Source organism: Planococcus citri, chromosome 5, assembly GCF_950023065.1.
Source record: "Planococcus citri chromosome 5, ihPlaCitr1.1, whole genome shotgun sequence".
Taxonomy (NCBI): domain Eukaryota; kingdom Metazoa; phylum Arthropoda; class Insecta; order Hemiptera; family Pseudococcidae; genus Planococcus; species Planococcus citri.
This window is the reverse complement of record NC_088681.1, coordinates 46,527,663-46,549,194: the sequence shown is the minus strand read 5'-3', so window position 1 is coordinate 46,549,194 and position 21,532 is coordinate 46,527,663. Positions and strand designations below refer to the sequence as shown.

The 21,532-nt window shown below is 33.3% G+C and overlaps 1 protein-coding gene across 3 annotated transcripts in view; it reads right to left on the bottom strand.

Annotated features, from left to right (window-relative positions):
* The window catches only part of Zip48C (Zinc/iron regulated transporter-related protein 48C), an 87,373-nt gene that overhangs the window by 2,180 nt on the left and 63,661 nt on the right, over positions 1-21,532 (bottom strand). For all 3 annotated transcript variants that reach the window (XM_065366886.1, XM_065366887.1, XM_065366888.1), the window contains 2 exons: positions 11,549-11,647; positions 8,903-9,061 (listed from right to left, as the gene is read on the bottom strand). In XM_065366886.1, coding sequence (XP_065222958.1) covers positions 8,903-9,061; positions 11,549-11,647 — 258 coding nt within the window. The remainder of the gene's footprint in view (positions 1-8,902; positions 9,062-11,548; positions 11,648-21,532) is intronic.

Here is a 21,532-nt window from a genome sequence, read left to right as displayed (position 1 = left end):
GGAAGGCATGAAAAAATGCAGGATCATAATTATAACTCGCGAAGATGTTGGAAAATTTCGCGATTTTGTAGCTGGCATTTTCAAGACCCCCCCCCCCCTTCCCCCTCAAGAGAAATTGGTTCGAGCCGGAACTGTGAATATTGTTCAACTGATCTATGACTATGCACAGAAAAAGGCTTTAAAAAAAGGGTATTTTTAATGATATGTACTTTATTTTGTAATATGTACATGTAGTGATCAATTTTTTATAGAAATAAATACATTTTTTTGGGAGGGGGGTGAAAATTTTTCATGGGGCCCTTTTTGCCCCAGACCCTCGCTGGCTCTCAACGGCCCTGACTCGAACCTGACACTCAACCCGGAAGCCTCCTCATTTAAATTTGGTTTCATGCTTAAAATAACATTACAAAAGAAAAGTTTTTAATATGTACTTTCTGGAGCGATTTGAAAATTGCTGGAAAAAAGTCATCAATTTTTACTGTCTCTAGGTTGGTTCAAAAATGGTCGACAAACTTTTATGTTTTTATCCAAACTTACTTACTTTTTTTTGGTGAAAAATCAATTTTATGGACTACGTATTATTTAAATTTTTCCAAAATTTTTGAAAATTTTCCAAAAATCGAAAAATCAACTTCAACAGCTCAAAATTTGGTGCTGAGGTTTGGGTGTCATGCTCTTTTAATGAACCAAATCTCAGCTCTTATCAGAATTGACGGATATATGTAGAGCTTCCCATGTAAAAAAATTACATTCTCGAAATCTCGTGCCTCCAGAAAATCATTTGATGTAGTCACTTATAAAAATTATAGAAACGTCAGTAAATTGCAATTTCATGGATTTTTGACTAAACAAGTAAAAGTTAGATTGCTCTTTTTTTCAAAAAAAAAAAAAAAAAAATGAAAATGAAAATTTGAACATTTTCATGAAAATTGGGTCTTCTTACGTATATAAGCCCTTCTTCGACAAAAAATAATGAAAAATAAATGAAAATTTAAATATTTTCATGAAAATTGAATTTTTGACAGTTTCTTCTTTTCATCAGCTCTCTCCAATTTTAATGAAAAAAAAAATAAGTTTTACAACAAACAAGAACACCATTTATTACAATGAAGTGCAATCACAATGCATCTTCCCAATAGGTAATATAACATTTTTTTCGTGGAAACTCTTGTCGCCTACATTTTGAATTTTATGACTTGATTATTAAACATTTTCCCAATATTTTTAATAGTCTATCAATCAAAATTTATGAAAAATAACTTCAAACTGATGTGAGGAAATTTAATGTTCGTAAGGCAGTACCCCCTCCCCCCTTCTTACCAAAAATGGCCATTGCTTTTACTTTTCATCTTTGGAAAGTATAGGAAAGAAGGTTACATGAAAGATGTTTTCAAAAAGAATTATTCTTTCCACATGTAAGATCTTCAACAACAACCCCCCCCCCCCCAATAGATCGAAAGCGTGAAAAACATCATCTTTTGTTTTCGTGCGTTCACGAAAAAGGGTAGAGGGTGAAGAAAAAATTCACTAATCAAAGACACATTGATGTCAGCTCAAAATAACTGTACCTACCCCTATAGGTACCAAAATTAATCAACCACAGGATGTCTAATAAAATTTACGAATCTAAATGCAGAAGACAGTTTTGCAAGACCAATTCAAAATTTCTGCTCACAGGAGCACTTTTCAGATATTTCAGATGGATATTGGATTTTAAATCAGTGTTGCCATTTTTCAAATACTGTATGTAGTGTAGTAGAATGAAACTCAATTTTTTCTATTTACGAATTTCTAATAACTTTTGATGAAAACTGCAGAGCTTTTTTAAAATAACTTTTCAGACTTTCAGGAACATATCGAAAAATTGTGAGTCGTTTTCCTCACCTGAATAACAATTAACGTACACTCAACTCGAAAAAAGAAGTATCTGATAAAATAATATTTTCAAGCTCCTTGAAAATCATTACTTTCTCGCTAAATTTCCGGAAACCTCCTCTTCGTCCACAAAAATGACGAATGTTTCCACATCCCAGTTGATTAAAATTAAAAAAATGTTTAGTATTAAAATCAAAAAAGTAGGCATTTTTGGAATTTTTTCAATAACGTAGGTATTTTTTTTCAATTTATTCTACTGATAGGTATGTATGCATTAAAAATAAAAATGCTTTCTTTTTTTATTTAAAAAAAAAAAGAAATTAGAAAAAGCTCAAAAATTTCAGTTTTTCTCCATAATCCATGAAATTGTGAAAAAACTTGAAAGTAAGTAAACACATCTCTCAATATTGTAAGCAGACAGCTGTAAACGTTTCAAGGATAGAAAAAAAGATCATAAAAACCGAAAAAAACGATTTGAGCTGAAATTTCGAGCATTTTTATTTTCCTCCCAGTTTTTCTGTTTCTTTCACGCAGCTTCCATCAAGCTTATTTCAGTGTTAGTAAATACAATTCATTCCGATGTATTTCAAAAAAAATATTCTTCGAGGATGAAAATAATCGAGAAAATATTTCGTTCGCTTACTCTTTTCCCTCCTGTAGGTACTCGAATTTATATCTTTCAAATATTTTAAAAATACCAAGACTAGGTAATTTCTAAAAATATTTTAATCAAATTTGATTGACAAGCCTCGACTTGGGGGTACATTTTTCAAATTGTCGTTACATCGAGAATACATGCATAAGATACAAGCTTATTCGAGCAAACAAGCTGAATTTTTCATTACTTTTTCCATCGTATTTATGGTGACGTGCACTTTGAGCAATTACCTACTCGAGGAAACTTTTCGACGTATTTAGTTTCATATAGGTTAACGAGACAAACTTTACAAGCATCGCATAAGATTCCCTCCCTAGCCCTCATCCACATCAGAAATCCCATTCTTAAAATCAACCATCGTATTTCAAAAATGTCTACGGTATGGAAATTTTTCAAAAAACGAACTAGTTATTTTCCATTTTTTTTTTTTAAATCTCCGAATTTAGGTACCTGATTTGAGGCGAGCTTCCATTTTCATCGTTACAGAGGTACTCCTGACGACATTTATGCCAAATTTTTTAAGAAGACGACGAGGACGACTAAACGTAAGACTTGAGATAATACGCTAAAAATGAACGATTCGAGAAACTTCGCGCCCGCAACCGCCGCGTACATAACTCACGCACACATTCGCACAATCAAGTCGCCGCACACGTTGCTCTCGAGTCTTGAAAATAGGTACTAATTTTAATAAGGCACGTAAGCGGAAGTGCGTAGTCCATACACACTAATGCGTATTCTACGTGTTAAAAGATGAATCGAATTAAAAAGCGGCTATTACAAGTGACAAGATAATAACATTAATAAACGAAACAATAATAAAACGCCAACATTACGCTAGCTGACCAACAACTTGCACGCAAACCCGTCAATTTTTCAGTTCGGAAAAATACTAAAAAAAAAAAAAAACACACACAACAAAACCTCCCACTTTAGACTAGTTTGTTTATAAAAGCTTAAGCAAACGTGTTATTTAGATCAGTTCAGTAATTTAGAATTTTTTATTTCGTTTCGTCGTCAAAGTCAATGACACTGTTGTAATAAGCTCCAATGGCAATGGCGATCGAAGAAAATTTCCATATCCCCTGCAAAGCTCACAAAAGCCAAGCCCGGTGGTGGGGATGAGGGGGGCATGAAGGAACACAACACTGATCAACGCAATAGTCCATACAATATAGGATCTACAATATCTACATATTTCCATCCTTCCTAGCGCTATTTTTTCTGGTCAACAGAAAATTCTACAACAAAGTATCTACTCCATACTGCTCGAAACACGAAGTGTAGTACGAGTACTTGTCATAAATATTATATACGTAGCAATATGTACTCGTATTATAATATGCGGTATAACTACACAATGTAGACGAACTTCGAACCTATACAATACTCACTCCCCTTCTTCCTATGCTTTTTGATTATTTGTCTAAAAACACTTGAACAAATAACCAACGCACGATGACTTATTTCCCGAAAAAAAAAGAATCGTATTGTTTATTCCTCTCGTTTGACACGTGGTAATTTATTTTTATTTATGAATCGTTAGAGGTTACTGTTTAACCGGTGATTGCATGCTCCACCGATTGAGCGTGCTTGAGTGCATTGGACTAGGACTGATAACAAGTTACATTGTATGTACCAAGAGTACGTACGTAATAAGCGCAGGCAAAACGATTCATTTACCATCGAAGGCGAAACCAGACTCGATGGGTTATTCGTGTTTGAATTGAAAATAGAGAAATGAGGGTCGGATAAAAAAATTCGTGACATTTTTACCCCAAATGTGAACAGTTTCAAAATGAAATATTGGTAGATACCAAAATTTGAAAAAACCAATCATATTTTTTTTTGTGAGGGAAAAATGACAGAAAATTAAGGATACATTTTCATCAACGAATGAATCAGCTCTCAAAATAACGGAAACTGAACCTCTGGAATTATTGAACAAATCAGTTGCGTAAAACTACCTAAATCATTTTCCCAACAAAATTATTTTGACAACAATGACAACATGCATCAAACTTGAAATCCAGAAATTTCTCAGAATTGTTAATGGATTTTTCTACTTTTGACGAAAAGTTTCTCAAGACTGTCCTCTTCCCTCCTCTGAAATTCACGCCTTTGAAAAAAATTAAAATCATTTCAATTATTGCATAGCACAGCGAAGATCAACTTTGCTAATCTTTTTACACTTCATCAGGGATGGAGACTAGAACAGAGGAAATTACGATTTAGAACAAAAATACGAGATTTTTGAGACAAGTAGTGTTACACAACATTTTTAGTACATATTATAATCAGCGTTGCAAAACTTGTTAATCGCCCTGTGACAAATTCCAGACTAAATACTTCGGTACCTACTTGAATTTTAAAAACTCACTTTTATGCAAAAATTAAATAAAAGTCTACCTTATTATTTTCCAGAAATTCCCAAAACTCTCGCTTTTTCTACAAAAACTTTGCAAAAAATAAATATTTTTTCTCAATGATTGCCAAAAGGTACATACTACTTACTTTTTGTTAAAATTGTTAAAGTCTCGTTTTCTGTAAAAAAAAAAATCCAAAAATTCTTAATTTTTAGCAAAATTGTCAAAACTTGCTTTTTCTTGCAAAAAATTCTGAAAAGGCTAATTGTTTCCACAAATTGACCAAAAGTTGATTCTTTTTGCTAGAAATTGTCAAAAAAAAACACTTATTTTTGCTATAATTGTCGAAGTCTGTCTTTTTTATCAAAACGTTGGCAAAATAGTTCATTTTCTTCAAATTAAAAACAAAAAAAAAATCATTTTGTAATGTTCTGTTTTTTTGACGATTATTTTTAAAATTTAAATATTTTGCACACATTTACTCGTAGTCACTTTTTTTGGTACTATATTTAAATTTTTGTTTGTAAACAGCGGAACGACTCTAAATAAATCACCAGAAAAAAATGATGAAAATTTTCGTAAAAAGAGCATGTCTCCAATAAACGAGTCATATTTTTGTACTTATTATTCACGAATGGTTCCCATCATCAAAATGAATCGAAACTGGCATCAATCAATTAATTATTTTAAAAACTATTCAGATTTGAAGCAACGAAATCAGTCTCAGTTATCAGCCGAATTGGTCACTAATGACTCGATCGTTTTTTTTTTTTTCAACCGAACAATTTAGGTAGAAAATAACAGAGCCATTCATCAAATGAATCAGTTGCGAACGACTGAATCACTTCTCGATAAAATTGTCTAAGAACGAAACCAACGAAAGATATTCGTAAACATTCAAATCACTTTTCACACTAAATAGGTAGTGAACGACTGACTCGTTCTTTTCTTAAACCAAAAATCAGACTGAATGACTGAAAGCAATAGAATAATTCATTAAGCGAATCAGTTGAGAACGACTGAATCACTTTTTAATAGAATCACTAGAGAACAAAACTCACAAATGATTTGTCATTTGTCGATAATTATCATTAATTTTTAAACCAATCGGTCGCGAACGACTGATTTTTTTACATTTGAACAAACCGGACTCGTATCAATGGAATTACTTGTTGAATGAATCAGTCGTGAACGACTGCCTGAATTGAGAATCGTTCAAGAACTAAAGATTTATCAATGCTCAAAATCATTTTTGAACTGATCCGTCATAAACGACAAAAATTTTTCTTCCAAACGAACGAATAATGGAATCATTCATTCAACGATGAACGAATCAGTCAAGAACGAGAGAATCGTTCTTTGAAACAATCAACCAAAAATGAAAAGTTCAGTAATGATCAAAACACTTTTGAATAGAATGGTCCTGAAATACATACTGATTTTTTTTTCAAAAAAACGAACAAATTAAACAGAAAACAATGGAATATTATTCACCGAAGAAATCAGTGACGAACGACCTAATCAATTCTTCTAGAAATCATTCAAGAACGAAATCAACAACAGATTTACCAGCACCCGAAACCCTTTTTGGATCAATCGGCAACGAACGACTGAATCGTGTGTTTTTTTTAACGAATACTTCAGATTCATAGCAACAGATCCATTCATTGAACGAACAAGGCACCTCCTCCTGAACGGCTGAATCACTTATTTTTCAAAGAATCATCTAAACTTGAAATCCACTGATGATCAAATGACGTTCAAGATGAGAATCATTCAAGAATTGCGAACGATGAATTATTTTGGACAGATCGCCGTAAAAAACTACTGATCAAACAGTGATTATTACTTTCAAGGTGCAATTCAATCGCGAATGATTACATTAGTCATGGAATGAATCAATAGGGCGGGAAGAACTACCAGAAAAGCTCTGACCCTCCTACCCCAAGAGCTAATTTTTTTCGGGGGCTAAAACCGGTTTCGATTCATGTTTTTTACGATTTACTCCACAAATATTATACTTACGAGAAAAACGTAGAGGATTAAAAATGTTCCCCTTCAAATTCTCGATGATTTGATACTGCGCTCGATACCCATCCCTCAAGGGGGGTGTCTAAAAAAAGGGGGTGGAAAGAGTACATGTTTCAAAACATGTTATGTAGTACAATAAATTAATCGAAGTTACCACTTAATATCATTCGTTTTCGCTCAATTTTTTTTACAAAGTCTACACTAATCGAACCGCCAGCCATCGATTGGTCCTCAAACCTCCCTGGAGATTGATGGGAGAGGGGGTGATGGATGTTTCAATTAACACACAACTGAATTACATAATTTGAAAAATGAATCTAATGTCCCTCTGTGCCCCCAAAAAGGGGGCACACATTTTGGAAAATCGCGAATAGTCGAGTGATATATCGAATGGTATGTTTTAGGGGTCGCTAAGTACGAATATGAATTTATTTTTGGGTCCAACCCCTCAATGTCCCTCAGTGCTCCAAAAAGGGGGTCCAAATTTTGGAATATCGTGAAAAATCCGAGTGATATTACAAATGGTATGTTTTTGGGGTCGCTGAGTACGAATATGAACTTATTTTTTGGATCCAACCCCTCAACGTCCCTCTGTGCTCCAAAAAGGGGGTCCAAATTTTGGGAAATCATGAAAACCCCGAGTGATATATCGAATGGTATGTTTTAGGGGTCGCTGAGAACGAATATGAACTTACTTTTTGGGTCCAACCCCGTGACCAAGCTCATAACTTCTTCAAAATGGGTCAAAATTTTGAAAAATTGTGAAAAGTTTCTTCATCAACAATAAAATCAATTCAAAAACTAATCGGTCACGAAGGACTACATTATCCACGAACGATTGGTTCGTATTCTATACAAATCAATCCCCCACCTCCTCCTTTCCAATCACCATTTTGAACTATAAACGAATACATTTGTCAATTATCATCCCTGAAATTATTACGAGTACATCTTGCAACCAATCAGCGTCACCATATTAATGAGTCAAAAGAAAACGGCAACAGGGCACAGGGTAGACTGTTTTCTAAAATAATCACCTTCACCGAATCGTCTCGTCGACAAATCCGTTGTTTGCACACAATAAGACGAACTAAAAAAAAAAACACTTTCCACCGTTAAAAAGTTCAACCAAACAATGCTCGCTTGTCGCTTAATAATGCCCTCTCTCGAACATCAGCAGCGAAATAATAAAAGACGAATTCTCGATCTCGGTTGCTCTACTAAAGCGTTACTTCATCTTCGACGAACAGACTACACGTCTAATCCATTTCAACTCGCTAGACTTTTCCTTTACCGGTATATTAATTCTTTAATAAATTCGACGATTTCGAGTGACTCGTCTCATTGACGGTAAACTAAAAGCGCATGACGATATTCGCGCAAACGAGCAAAAACAATTCCACTCTACGAATACTTCCATCGCAATTAAACCCTCCTCCGGTACCTTTACCAAACAAACGGAATTTCCAAAGAGTTCGAAATTATTTTCATTACATTTTCGAGAGAAGAACGACGAACGATGGCGGATGGGATGGCGGCGACGAGCAGCTACAGCAGCCGACAAGACAGCACCACTTGTATATTATAGGTTTAGAGACTAAACGTACGTATAAATGCAGCAAATACGAGAACGAATTTCGAAAAGCGAACGAAAAATAGTCGTTTGCGTTTACTACATATTTACATTGCAAACGTTTTAATTTCGTTTCTTTAAGCGATTTTCACGGTACAAAGCAGATCTAGTCGCGCGTGATCAGATCCCCAAAATGGCAAATGCTGAAAGCTTTTAACGCTAATTTTCTCCATAATACACAGCTTTATATTATACGTTTGACCGAATCACCGATTAATTATGTTGGCTAATAAAATACGCACGTATACGTTCATTTCTTAGTATACACATGAATGGTGATTGTTTTGCAAAATATACATATAATACAATAATACATACTACAATGAAATAAGATCTTACCTGGAATTGGCTTCGGGTATTATATCGTCAACAACGACGTATATCATGGCTCCGGCTGCGAATGATAATGCGTAAGGTAACGTGGGTGATGCGATTGCTACTAAAATTGCGCCAATCATGCCGGCTATCGGTTCGACCATTCCACTTAATTGACCATACCTGCGAAAAAATTCCAAATTTTAGGAAAAATGAAAAAATGAATAAAACTAAACTACTGGCAAAAAACACAAATTTTTTGAAAAACTTTGGTAAAAATCAGAGTTTTTTTTTTTTAAATTTTGCAAAAAAAAAAGAACTTTTTGGCAAATAGCAAACTTCTTATGCAGTTACTTTTAAGAAAACAGCAGGACTTCTTTAACAATTTTGGCAAGAAGAACTGAGATTCCTTCAAGATTTTCATTTTGACAAAAGGTGTAACTTTTTGAAAAAAAATATAAGTAAAAATCAGCACAATTTTTTTGAAATTTTGGCACAAAAGCAAGAAAGCAAAATTTCTTTGAAGTTTTAACAAAAAGCAGGACTTTTGACGATTATGACAGAGAATAAGCTGGTTTCAGTTCAATTTTGATTTTAAAAAAACGAAGTTTTGGACTTCTTTAAATTTTGGAAAGAAAACCCAGAATTCTTTTGAAATTATTTTGACAAAAGGCTGCATAACTTTTTAACGAATATGGCAAAAATGCAGTAGGTACCTTACCTACATTCTATTGCAAGTTTTGCCTTTTTGAAAATGTTGGCAAAGAGTATTAATCTTTTTTGCAATTTTGATAGAGAAGCTGATTTTATTTCAATCATGGAAATAAAATCCAGTACTTCTTGAAATTTTGGCGAGAAGCAGGATTTTTTGACGATTTTGTCGAAAAACAAACCCTTATTGCAGTTTTGACAAATCAGCAGCACTTTTTTTCAATTTTGGCTAGAAAAACAAGACATACCTACTTAGTCTTACATATCAAAATTTTGACAAGAAGCATACTTTTTTTGCAATTGAGCAAAAAGCAGAAGTTTTATTGCAATTTTGTCAAAAACCATGCATTTTTTGTAGTTTATTAGACCAAAAAGCAGGACTTTTTTCAATTTTGGAAAGAAGCGAGCCACGATTAATTGAAAATTTTAATAAAAGGCAGAACTCTGTTACAAATATGGCAGGAAAGCCGCACTTTTTTTGCATTTTTGGTAGAGAAGCTGGTTTTTTATTTCAATTTTAGAAAGAAAAATCAGGACTTTATAAAATTTAGGCAAGAAGCAGGATTTTTTGGCGAATTTCTGGAAAAAGCATCCTTTATTGAAGTTTTAACAAAAAAGTAGTTTTTTTCTTCAATTTTGGCAACATGAACTAGGATTTTTAACATATGAAATTTTGCAGAAATGCATAACTTTTCGGATTTTTTTTTTGTTATTTTGGCAGAGAAACTGGTTTTATTTCAATTTTTATAAGAAAAATCAGGATTTCTTTTCAATTTTTCCAAAATAGCAGGACTTTTTGGAAAGGTCAAAAATCACGACTTCTTTGCAATTTTGTCACAATAGAAGGACCTTTTTTTGGACCACTTCGGCAAAAAAAACAATTTTTTTGCTATCCCGAGCATGATTTTTAAACGAAAATCTATAATTTTATTTTTAAAGTGTCTGAATTAAATCGAAAAAATGAAAAACGATGACCTTTTGATGACTTTTGGATGACTAAATTTATAATTTTGGACGATCTTTTTTTTAAAAAAAAAATTACATGGATTTGAAAGTCAACTTTGATGGGTGATTTCCTCCTGGTTTTTATTCTTCGTGCTGATGACGAGAAATATGATGAAACAATTCTATCACGTCAGGATTTTTTACAATTTTTAAATTGCGATGATGTTATTATTACTGAAATTTCACCACTTTTAGGTAACTTCGAAGTAATTTCTATGAAAATTTTACAATTTTTATTACACTTTATGAGATTGTTTCATAAATATATTTCAATCCGATTTTTGATCAATTTTTTATAATAATTTTCCACAATTCCTCTACTCATAACTGAGCATTTTTACGATTGTTTGCTCAGTTTTCGTAATTTATTGTCAACTTTCAACAATTTTCAAGGCATTCAAATTTTCAAACAGTTTTTGAAAAATGTTGCTGAATTATTGATTTTTTCATAAATTTATGGCAATTTTCAGTAACTGGGAGTTCAATACAACAATAATTTTCACAATACTTTCAGCATTTCGACAAATGATCGTTCAATTTTGAGAATATTTGTTCAATTTTTGGGCAAAAGGATGACCTTTTTGATGACTTTGATGACCTGGTAGATACCTTGAATTTTTACATCCAAAAGTCTCAATTTTTCACAATTTCTCGGCTTTTCGACCAGCAAAAAACCCTGATTGCACGGATTTGGTTTCGTTTTCCCCAGAGGGGTAGGGGAATAAAAGCTCACACGATGCTTTTCTCGGAGTCAATTATTTTGAAATAAATTTTGACGGATTTTTGAATACCTACCTCTTCGAAAAATAGCTCTTTACTCGTATAAATTGGTCATACTCATTACTCATAATGTTCCACGCAATTTTTATTATTTTTTTGAACAATTTTCACAACTTTTGAACAGTTCTGAACCATAAGAAATAGATAGATCTATACAAAAAAAAAATCACTCACCAGAAGCTTTTCCAATTAGAAAATCCGGCTGCTTTCAACGGCAGACTAACGGCCAGTCCTTCGGGAAAATTTTGTATACCGATACCAAACGCTAAATTTCTGTAACAACACAAGCAACAAATAAAAACTTAGTATAACTTTGGAAAATTTTTAAATATCTAATAATTACTATCAAACAATCTATAAGCGAAATGCTGGGAATAACTTTCAGGCATCGAGTAATAAATTACACCCACTCATTCTCCGGTCTTATATTATCATGATGCATCATATAGCATGAAGTTTCTAGCTCAAACGTCAAGTTATGAATTTTCCACGTTAAATTTCGACGACGAGTTTACACTATACGTAAGTACATACGAAGATGATAACTTTGTTAGCTTAGTTTTAAGAAAAAGAGCCTCGAGCCCAGGTGGGGGTGGATTTTCGAACGAGTTTGGATAAATTCTTTCATTATTCTGGAAGAATTTTTCAATTTTCGAAATTCGAAACATTTTTATTACATTCTGAGAAATTTCAGATTTTCACAATGCTCACCCTCTCCCCCCCCCCAATCGAATTTTCGAACGAGTATGGATGAATTTTCCCGCCATTCTGGGAAGATTTTTCAATTTACGAAAACATTTTTACTCAATTTTGAGAAATTTTAGAGGATTTCCACAATCTTTATCTGGCAGTGTTGTCCTTGAAATTGACCGATCCCCATCTCCCCCAAATCGGATTTTCGAACGAATATGGATGAATTTTCCCACCATTTTGGGAGGATTTTTCAATCTTCGAAAACATTTTTATTCAATTTTGAGAAATTTTAGAGGATTTTCACAATCTTTATCTGGTGGTCTGGTTTTGAAATTGACCGATCTCACCTCTCCCAAATCGGAGAAATCTTCACAAAATCAAGTTGCTTGGATTAAGATTCACCTTCACGCAGAAATATTTTTGATCAGAACCTATCTTCGAAGTGTGCTCCCCTCCTACAGATTCTTCAGCTTCCTCGAGATGTGAATTCCAGTAAAAGGGTTAGAAAGCATTCGCGACTGCGCATGGCATTTTTTTAGATCGAGTTATTTTCTCGACTTGAACGAGATTTATTTGAATTCTCAATCACCTCAATGCTCAAATGCTGAGCTCTCCTTCGATAAAAAATTCATCAATTCGTTTCTCGCTAAATAAGGTCAATCGTTGAAAAATTTCCATGTTCGCGAGGTGCATTCGTAAGAGTAAAGTACGCATATGCGTCGGAGTCGTCGCAGTCAGTCGCGGTTTCGGGTATAAACTCTCGGTTTCCGGTTATTAAACGTAATTTACGAGTATCAAAGTAACGTTACCAGCGACGACGTATACGAGTATATGTACATACGCGTTTATAATGTACACCATAAACGTACCATCACTCCTAACTCTCCAAAATGCGCTTTCAAATAATTTATTATCTATCGCGTTATACGCATACGTATGTGCATTAAATTGCTACACCGCCATCGTCGTCGCATCCTCCATAATAAGGTACAGAGTACGATGTACACTCCAGTGTGATGCCAGTACACCATGGTGTACATGCATACGGTACACCTTTACGTACAATGTACATTTACGTAGAATATCGACTCGTTACCGCGAGTACACTAACGGTACATTTGCATTTACTTGCGCATTATTATCGTCTTCGTAACTAGCTCCGGTTTCCTTTTCAAGTCGTCAAACACGAAAATAAAATAATCGTAAAATAGCCGACAAATTGAGAATGCGAAAAAGGAAAATTTTCAACACATCAGATTCACCAACTTGTTACATTGAATCTCATCAAATATACACCACATTTTAGCTTCGACTTTCGAATATAATCAATCAAGTGCTCATCTGGATATTATCGAAAGAGCGAGCAAAAATACATCATCAGCCCAAATTTTGATCACTGAAGTGCATTTTTTGATTTTTGATGAATTTTCAAAAATTAAATCTGGACCAAAAATAATTTTGAAAAATTCAAAATTTCGCCAAGTTGACCCACAAAAGCTGAAATTTGGTGAGTATCCACAGTCAACGTCCAACTTTCAACTTCAATTCTCTGAATGAAATGGAAATGGTTTCTGAGTCGTTTTGAGCAGTTCTGCAGCCTCTAGCAAATTTTTGAATTTCGGAATCTCCGCTTCATGGCATGCGTTATAGATTACGAAAAAACATTCGATGGTGTCAATCATGGGAAAATGTTTAAAATCTTGTGAACTTGTACTAGAACCAACCCTCACAACCTAAAATTTCAGCTTCCCAAATTTATTTATCGATTTTTGGCGAATTTTCGAAATTTCAAATTGATTATTTTCGGTGATTTATGTTTCAAAAAAATGTATCCTTATTCGATAAAAATGGTGGAAAATAGTCCTGAAATTAATATCAACTATCCCAAACGGAATTTTCATATTTCTGGCCATTTTGGAACCTCCAGCGCGATTTTCGATCACCTTCTCCTGAATTCTAAAATTTCTCCAGGAAGAATAGGAATGAATTTTAGCAACTGAAAATCGAGTTGTGGTTTATTATCGACCATCTACATTTCAGCCGATTTTCCGGTGGACGTCTCGAATGCGTTTTTTTTGATCAGCATTAAAGAAAAAAAATTTAAAAGTCAAAAATTTTCTATTCGAAAGGAAATTCTTGAAATTTGCACAAATGGGTATAGATTGTCTGAAATCAACCCCCTGAATCTGAATTTCACCATTCCAACCCATTTTGAAGCCTCCAGGATTTGAAAAAAAAATCATAAAAAATGGGGACTGATTTCAAAATTTGGAAAATTTTCATCAAATTAGAAAAAGCTATAGATACTGAGAATTTAATTTTCAAACATTTCACATTCAGGCATTATTTTTACTGCCCAAAAAATAGTAAAATTACCTACATGGAAAATTGACAAAAACTTTTTGAAAACTTTTCAATATTTTCATCTTTTTACATTAATTTAACATTTTAACAACTTGAAGTTTCTCCGATTTTTTAGCGAAACAGTTGCAAAAAAAATTAAAATATGTACCTACCTAATAGGGTGTTCCTTATTTTGAAAAGTTGGAATTTTGTAGCTCTCACCCCCCCCCCCAAATATCCTTAGGTGAGAAAATAATTCTCAATTTTTTATTTTTCCCCTATCTGTAAAAAAAGTGGTGCCGGTAGCCCCCTAAATGGGGAAAAAATCAAAAAAATCGAAAACAAGTTCTATTCATGAAAATTTTTTGTTTCTGCCCCAGAATGTTTCTAACCTAATCCCCTTTTTAAGAAAAAAATTTCCCCGGCCCTTCAAACCATATTGGCCCCCTAGTAAGGAGCCCTCAAAGTTGAAAAAAATCACAAAAAATGATAATAAATCAAAGTTATGGAAAATTTGATGAAAATATCTCATTTCCACATTAGAATTGTTCTACATAATCCCCTTTTCAAGAAAAAAACCATTGTTGGACCCCCAAATCATTTTGGCTCTCTTGCATGAAGCCCCTCAAATTTTGGAAAAATAAAAAAAAACATAAATAATTGATGTCTGTAGAAATTTCTTGAAAATTTTTTATTTATGTGCAGAATCTTTCTAAATAAGCACCTTTTTCAAGAAAACCCTTCTCCCCGGTCTCCCAAATCATGTTGGTTACCTTTAAAGCCCCTCAAAGTTGAAAAAAATCAACAAAAGAATGAAAAATTCATATCTATACAAATTTTTTGATAATGTTTCATTCCTGAGCAGGTACTTTTAGATAACCACTTTTTCAAGAAAAGCACCCTTTTGTCCTCCAAATGATGGTGGTCCATTTTTATGAGACCCCCAAAATTGAAGAATATTGAGAAAGATGAAAATATTGATGTCTATAGGTACTCGTAATTAGGTGAAAATTTTTCATCTGTGTGCAGAATGCGTCTAGATAATTCTTTTTTCCAGAAAAACCTTTTCTCAGTCCCCTCTACAATGCTCACCATCTACGTAGATGATAGAGATCCACAAAGTTGAATTTTTTTTTTTAGAATGGAGGTAAAGTCTCCTCTGCAAAGATAGTTTATGTTTTTTTTTTTTTTGCTTTAAACTTGAAAATTAAATCTCATTAATAGGGGTTCTCAACGATTTTTTCCAAGATTTCAAGTCTTACATTACAAAATATCAGAGCGTCAATAAATCTTCTGCAAAAATTTGACATACTTAAGTTAATTTTATTACAAAACGTCCACTTCAATGTTTCTCAAAGTCAAAATTCAGAAATTTGTCCTTTTTCTACAAAATATCAGAGCGTCAATAAATCTTCTGCAAAAATTTGACATACTTAAGTTAATTTTATTACAAAACGTCCACTTCAATGTTTCTCAAAGTCAAAATTCAGAAATTTGTCCTTTTTCTACAAGTTTTTAAAAGTTTGACATAGGTAGTGCTTTTCTGATGAAGATCGACCAAATCCAAGGATTAGAATATGGAAGAAAAAAATGTAATAATACATATTCATCTTTTTTCATTTTCTGAGGAAGGAGACATAGACAAGTCCCACCTTTTCTTCATGTAGACAGGTCATAAAATATTTAACAGTACATCTAATAAAAATGGACCAAATCCAAGGATTATGATGTGAACAAAAAGTAAAAATTTCAATTGTTCTGATTTATTTTATATTTTGAGATGGGGGAGTGGGAGAGGCGTGCTCCCTAGCACGACTCATTTTTACTAACGTGATTGAAGAAGTTTTTCTCGTGAAACCCGACAACAATTTAGGGCGTCATTAAATATGTATTTTTTCACTAGTATGTAGGCATAAATATGAGCTCTCCCCTCTAATCCACTGGTTAGTCTTGGGTGGAGATAGGGGGTTGAAATTGGTAAATAGGTTGATTTTACGTAAGTAGGGACTTAACTGAGGTGTTAGAACTAGAAAGTTCACAATTTTAAAAATGTTGCGTGATACTTCGATTTTTTCATATTATGGGAAAATTGGGGGCCCATCGGCACGACTTTTTTTTCACCTAGGGGGCTGAAATTTTCAGGGTATTATTTTCTCACCCGAGGTCATGTTGGGGGGGGGGGGTGGGAGCGAAAAAAATCGAAAAAAAATTTTTCACCATACAAATAAGGAACACCCTACTACCTAAGTATCTAATTTAAAAAGTTTGAAAGTTTTCCTCCAACAGGAAATGAGCTCTTTCAATGAAAAATGAGGGAAACTTCGAGTTATCAAAATATTCAAGTGATAAAAGGACATAAGGTACAGTGGAAATCGCTTACAACGAGATTGAAGGGACCGGACATTTTGCTCGTTGTATCCGGTCTCTCGTACTAAAAGGTATTGCATTTATAACGAGTATCTTATAATAACCGGATGTAAAGAGCTTCTCGTTATAAATGATACTCGTATAACACGTGTAGGAAAAAAATTGTCAATTTTACTACTATTTTCGACTTGTCAAATCGATTGGTAACAATTTCAAAGCATTTATTGAGCAGTTCTAGAGCCTCCAGCAGCTTTTTAGAAAGTTTTGTTTTTCTAAAAATGCCACAAAATCTTTCTGAATTTCAATAAAATTTCACCAAATTAACTTACAAAACTTAAATTTGGGATTTAATGAATGTTTTTTGCATGAACACTCGTTATAAGCGGAAGAAAAGACAATAAAATGAACCAAATTTCAAGAATTTCAGCTCGTACTATCCGGATTCCTCGTTATAAATGAGCTCGTTCTAACAGGTACCATATTGTACATGTTTAAATGGCGTTGTGCTCGGGACCGAGCATTTTGCTCGTTGTATCCGAAATCTCGTACTAACCGATCTCATTATAAGCGATTTCCACTGTAATTGAAAAAAATTGAAAAGTTTTTCAATTTTTTTGTCAATTTTCTACTTGTAGGCTCCTTGAAAATATAGAACCAATTCCACAGAATCTCAAAAAAATATGGATATTTTTGTCAAAGATTATCCTACTAAACACCTAAATAATGATCAATTTTTTTTTTAAAAGTTCGATAAAATCTCGGAGAAGATTTCAAAAAAGCTCTCCGAGTCGCAGGCTGATTCAATTCTAAGCTTCAATTTCCAAACCGACTAATTCTCGAACTTTTCGTATCCGCAATCATAATTCTGCCACACAAAAAAGATACACTATTCCACAACTCGTCGACTTCAAAAATCTCATCCTCGATCAATCGTCATTTGTAAAGTTCCGGGTGTCGGCACAAATTCTTCATTAAAATCCTTTTATCATCGATTTACGCGCGATATTAATTTTTCGTTCTCGACTAATCACTACTTATAAATCATTAAATAAGGAATACATATAATGTAGGCCACATATGAAAATATCTACTCGCACACGAGCATAATAAACTGAGTACATAAGTATACGATTAATAATTAATAAATACGAACGAATATTAAAATAAAGCCTACACCTTAACCTTTTAATGATGTCACCTTCATAACAAATTGATACACGCCGATGTACATGTAATCATTTTAATATTTAGCCACGATGTGAAGCATCTTCGAACAAAGCAGAAAGAACGGATCGAAGAAAAGAAATAATCATCGCTAATAACGAGTAAAATTATACACATTTCCATGTACTTAATCATTCGTTTGAAAGAACAATCGTTTACCTTTTGCCTCCTTTATAGACGCAACAAATTACCGTGATTTCTTTTCACCTCCTCCCTATCCCCTTCCTCTGCTATACATAACGCCAACCATCAATATCGTTCCATTCTTTTATTATGCTTACACATATTATAAGTACAACGACGAGTAATACGAGACGATCGTTTGGTTTTGCGATGCTGATGCTGTTTGATTTGTACAATTATTATCGTAATCGAGTATAAGGAGGATCTTTTACACCTACCAGAGGAAATATAAATCGAATACGCGTACATTACACCATCAGAATACAAAATTAACGGACAGCTTTATAAATTCGTGACGCGGTCATCTTATCGAAGATGCAAATCGAACACTAATCGAAAGGACATCCGCACCATGATTTCAATTAACCTGTCATTTCGACTCGATCGACGACGACGTTTATGTTTGATGAGCTAAGCATGGTGCGTCGTCATCGGCTCGTCGTCGATGTCGTTTTCCTTTTAAAATTAATTACTCGCCACCATGACCATATACAACTAACAAATACATAATAAATACACCACGTATAAATTCGTAAAGATTAATTTAGTTGAATCTACATCCTCTGCCTACTCACGGACCTTTTTCCACTCACAACGTGGAATTCCCTTGAAAGGACAACAGATTCAAAGACGAGTCTGGAGCTGGGCATGATTTGCCAATTTTCCTTCGGTATTTTCAACATAAACTTTACCATATCCTCTCCAAAAAATTAGCAGAATCTATAAATTACCAAACATTTACTCCAAATTGAATCACCAATGCTCAAAAAGTTTTCAAAAATTTCGTTATCATACAATTGCGTCACATTAGCAAGTTTTCACCCCAGTTAAGAGGGTGCAGGGGGCGTCGATGAAGTCGAATCGATAAAAATACATTATATTCGTATTCAGCACCTTTGAAAACATACTATTCCATATATCGCATGACCTCAAAGTTTTTTTCAAATTTGTCCCTAAATTCGGAGGACGAGGTGCCCTTATTAGTACATATATTTGAAAAACTCATTCTGAAAATACGATACTTCGGTCTAAAATGAAAAATTGTTATCATACAATATTTTTCAGATGATTCCAAACTAAAGCTTTAGGTGCAAGATCAATTTCTCAAATTAGAACTTAAAAAAAAAAAAAAAAAATATGCTTTAAAATTTTCAAAAATTGTTCGACCTATTGAAATTCTTATTTAATGACTTTCTCGATAGTAAAATTCTTTTTGACCAATATAGGTATGATTGTTCAAAAAATATCCATCGTAACAGATGAGAATTTTCGCATGTTACTGAAAAAATAAACATACCTCCTGCCTTCCTGCTTCCCTAAATTTTAGGTCGAATCTATACACGGAATAACTTCACCTCTTTCCTGCTGCCCCCTCCTCCCACCGATAAAAATAATCCATGTAATCTCTCTCTCAAAAAAAAAAAAAAAAAAAACTTAATAATTTCAAAATTGACAATACATCTTTATAACCATTTTCCTATCAGCATTCAGTATAGAAAAAAAAGTAATTCTGTACAATACCATTCCCCCTCACCCCTTCACGAAACCAAATCCATCCATACCTCGAATGAAGAAAAAAAACCACTCGTATTCCACCTAAAAACACAACGTTCGAAACGTACACAAACAGCGAATTATTCGCCAGTAGTGCTCTTTACCAGTCTAGTCTTCATTCATGTACATAAAATTGCATAACCGATTCGCCGTAAATAATAAAATACTCTAGGGAAAAACATGCACACGAGTTTAACGAAGCATTTTTCGTTTCTCGAATTATAGTATTAAAACGTTTAATTATTTTAGAGCTTTTTTTTACACGTATATTTACAATAGAACGAATCGTGAAAAAAGTTTATAAGGTGAAGGGGTTAGGGTAAGGGCGAGACTTTATAAAATTAAAGAACTCGGTAGGATAATTTGACGCAAGAAAACTCGGTGTGTTTGCGCGTTCATTTCTACATTATTTTCGCTATTTTTTCCGTTTCTCTTTTAACGTCGTACTTTTTTTTCAAATCGCATTCCATTATTTTTGTTGAATTGCGATAAAAACGAGCTGTTTTTTATTTTAACTATGAGATTACTTTACTTGTACAATCTTAATAATGGTAAAAAGTTACTTTATTTAATCGAATAATAACTCGAGGTTTTTGTGTTTATCTACTCGAATACCACCTTTTTTCGTTTCTCAATTACAAAGACGGTGATTTCTAATTGCATTTTTTTTCGTTTCACTTTTAAAAAGAAGGAGAAGAGAAATGAATTCGTGGAAAATATGCTTTCTCGTCATTTTTTTGCTATAATAATGTGAAAATATATCAGTTATATTTTCTTTGGTATGCGCAGATTTACTCATGAAGGTGTTTTTTTTTTTTTAGAAAATAAAAAAGTAGATGGAAAAGTGATAATTTCAAATAAAATTAATTTAAAGTCGTATCCGTAGACGTTATTAAAAGGATTTCTTTGCTAAGCACAAAGCAAGGAAAATTCAGTGGTTTTTTAAAATGTTTTCTAATGGGTGAAAAAATGAATCAATAATTTTTAATTATTTTTCAAGGTGTTTTAATATAGAATCTCAGAATCAAAAATTGAGATTTTCACAGAGTATTTTTTCATACAAAATGAGCATTGAAAAGTACAGATCGTAAGAACTTGTAGAAAATCGTTCTCGAACGATTCCTCATGACATTTAAATTCAAAATTTTAAATGTACGAGTACTTGGACGTCAAAAAACCACTGGTGAAGGTCTCCTCCCTGCAAAGGAGAAGGATGAGGAAGAGTAGGAGAATAGAAGAATCATACGAACTTTCTCAAAAATAGAATTGAAATTGAACACGAATATTATAATCCGGAATTATTTCAAATGTAACTTGACAAGATTTTCTGGAATTCCGAGTTCATCAGAATCATTATCAGGGCTCAAGAAGTAAGCCCAAAAAACTAAAAAAAAAAAAAAAAACAGTCATAAATTCGATATGAGAGAGACAAATTTCGAAGTAAGATCTGCGTGAATAACCTGAAAGATTATACTTTGATGTTTTCATAATAATTCATCAAGATTTACAGAAGACATGATTTCAATCCTGAAGAAGGCTCAAATAGGATGGAAAGGTGGAAACCAACAGCAGGGTATCCACTATTTTTGGCAAGTCATTTTCCCTGACTTTTCCAGGTCATTTTTTCCAATTTTTTATACTTCGATACCCCATACTTTGATTAAAGAAGAAGTTGGGGGGGGGGTATTTTTTTAAAAGTTTCTCTTCGAACTGGATACTTCTTCGAATATAAAAAACAGCTAAATTTTGATTATTATAAATTTTTCAATTTAAAAAAAAATGTTAACATGTAAT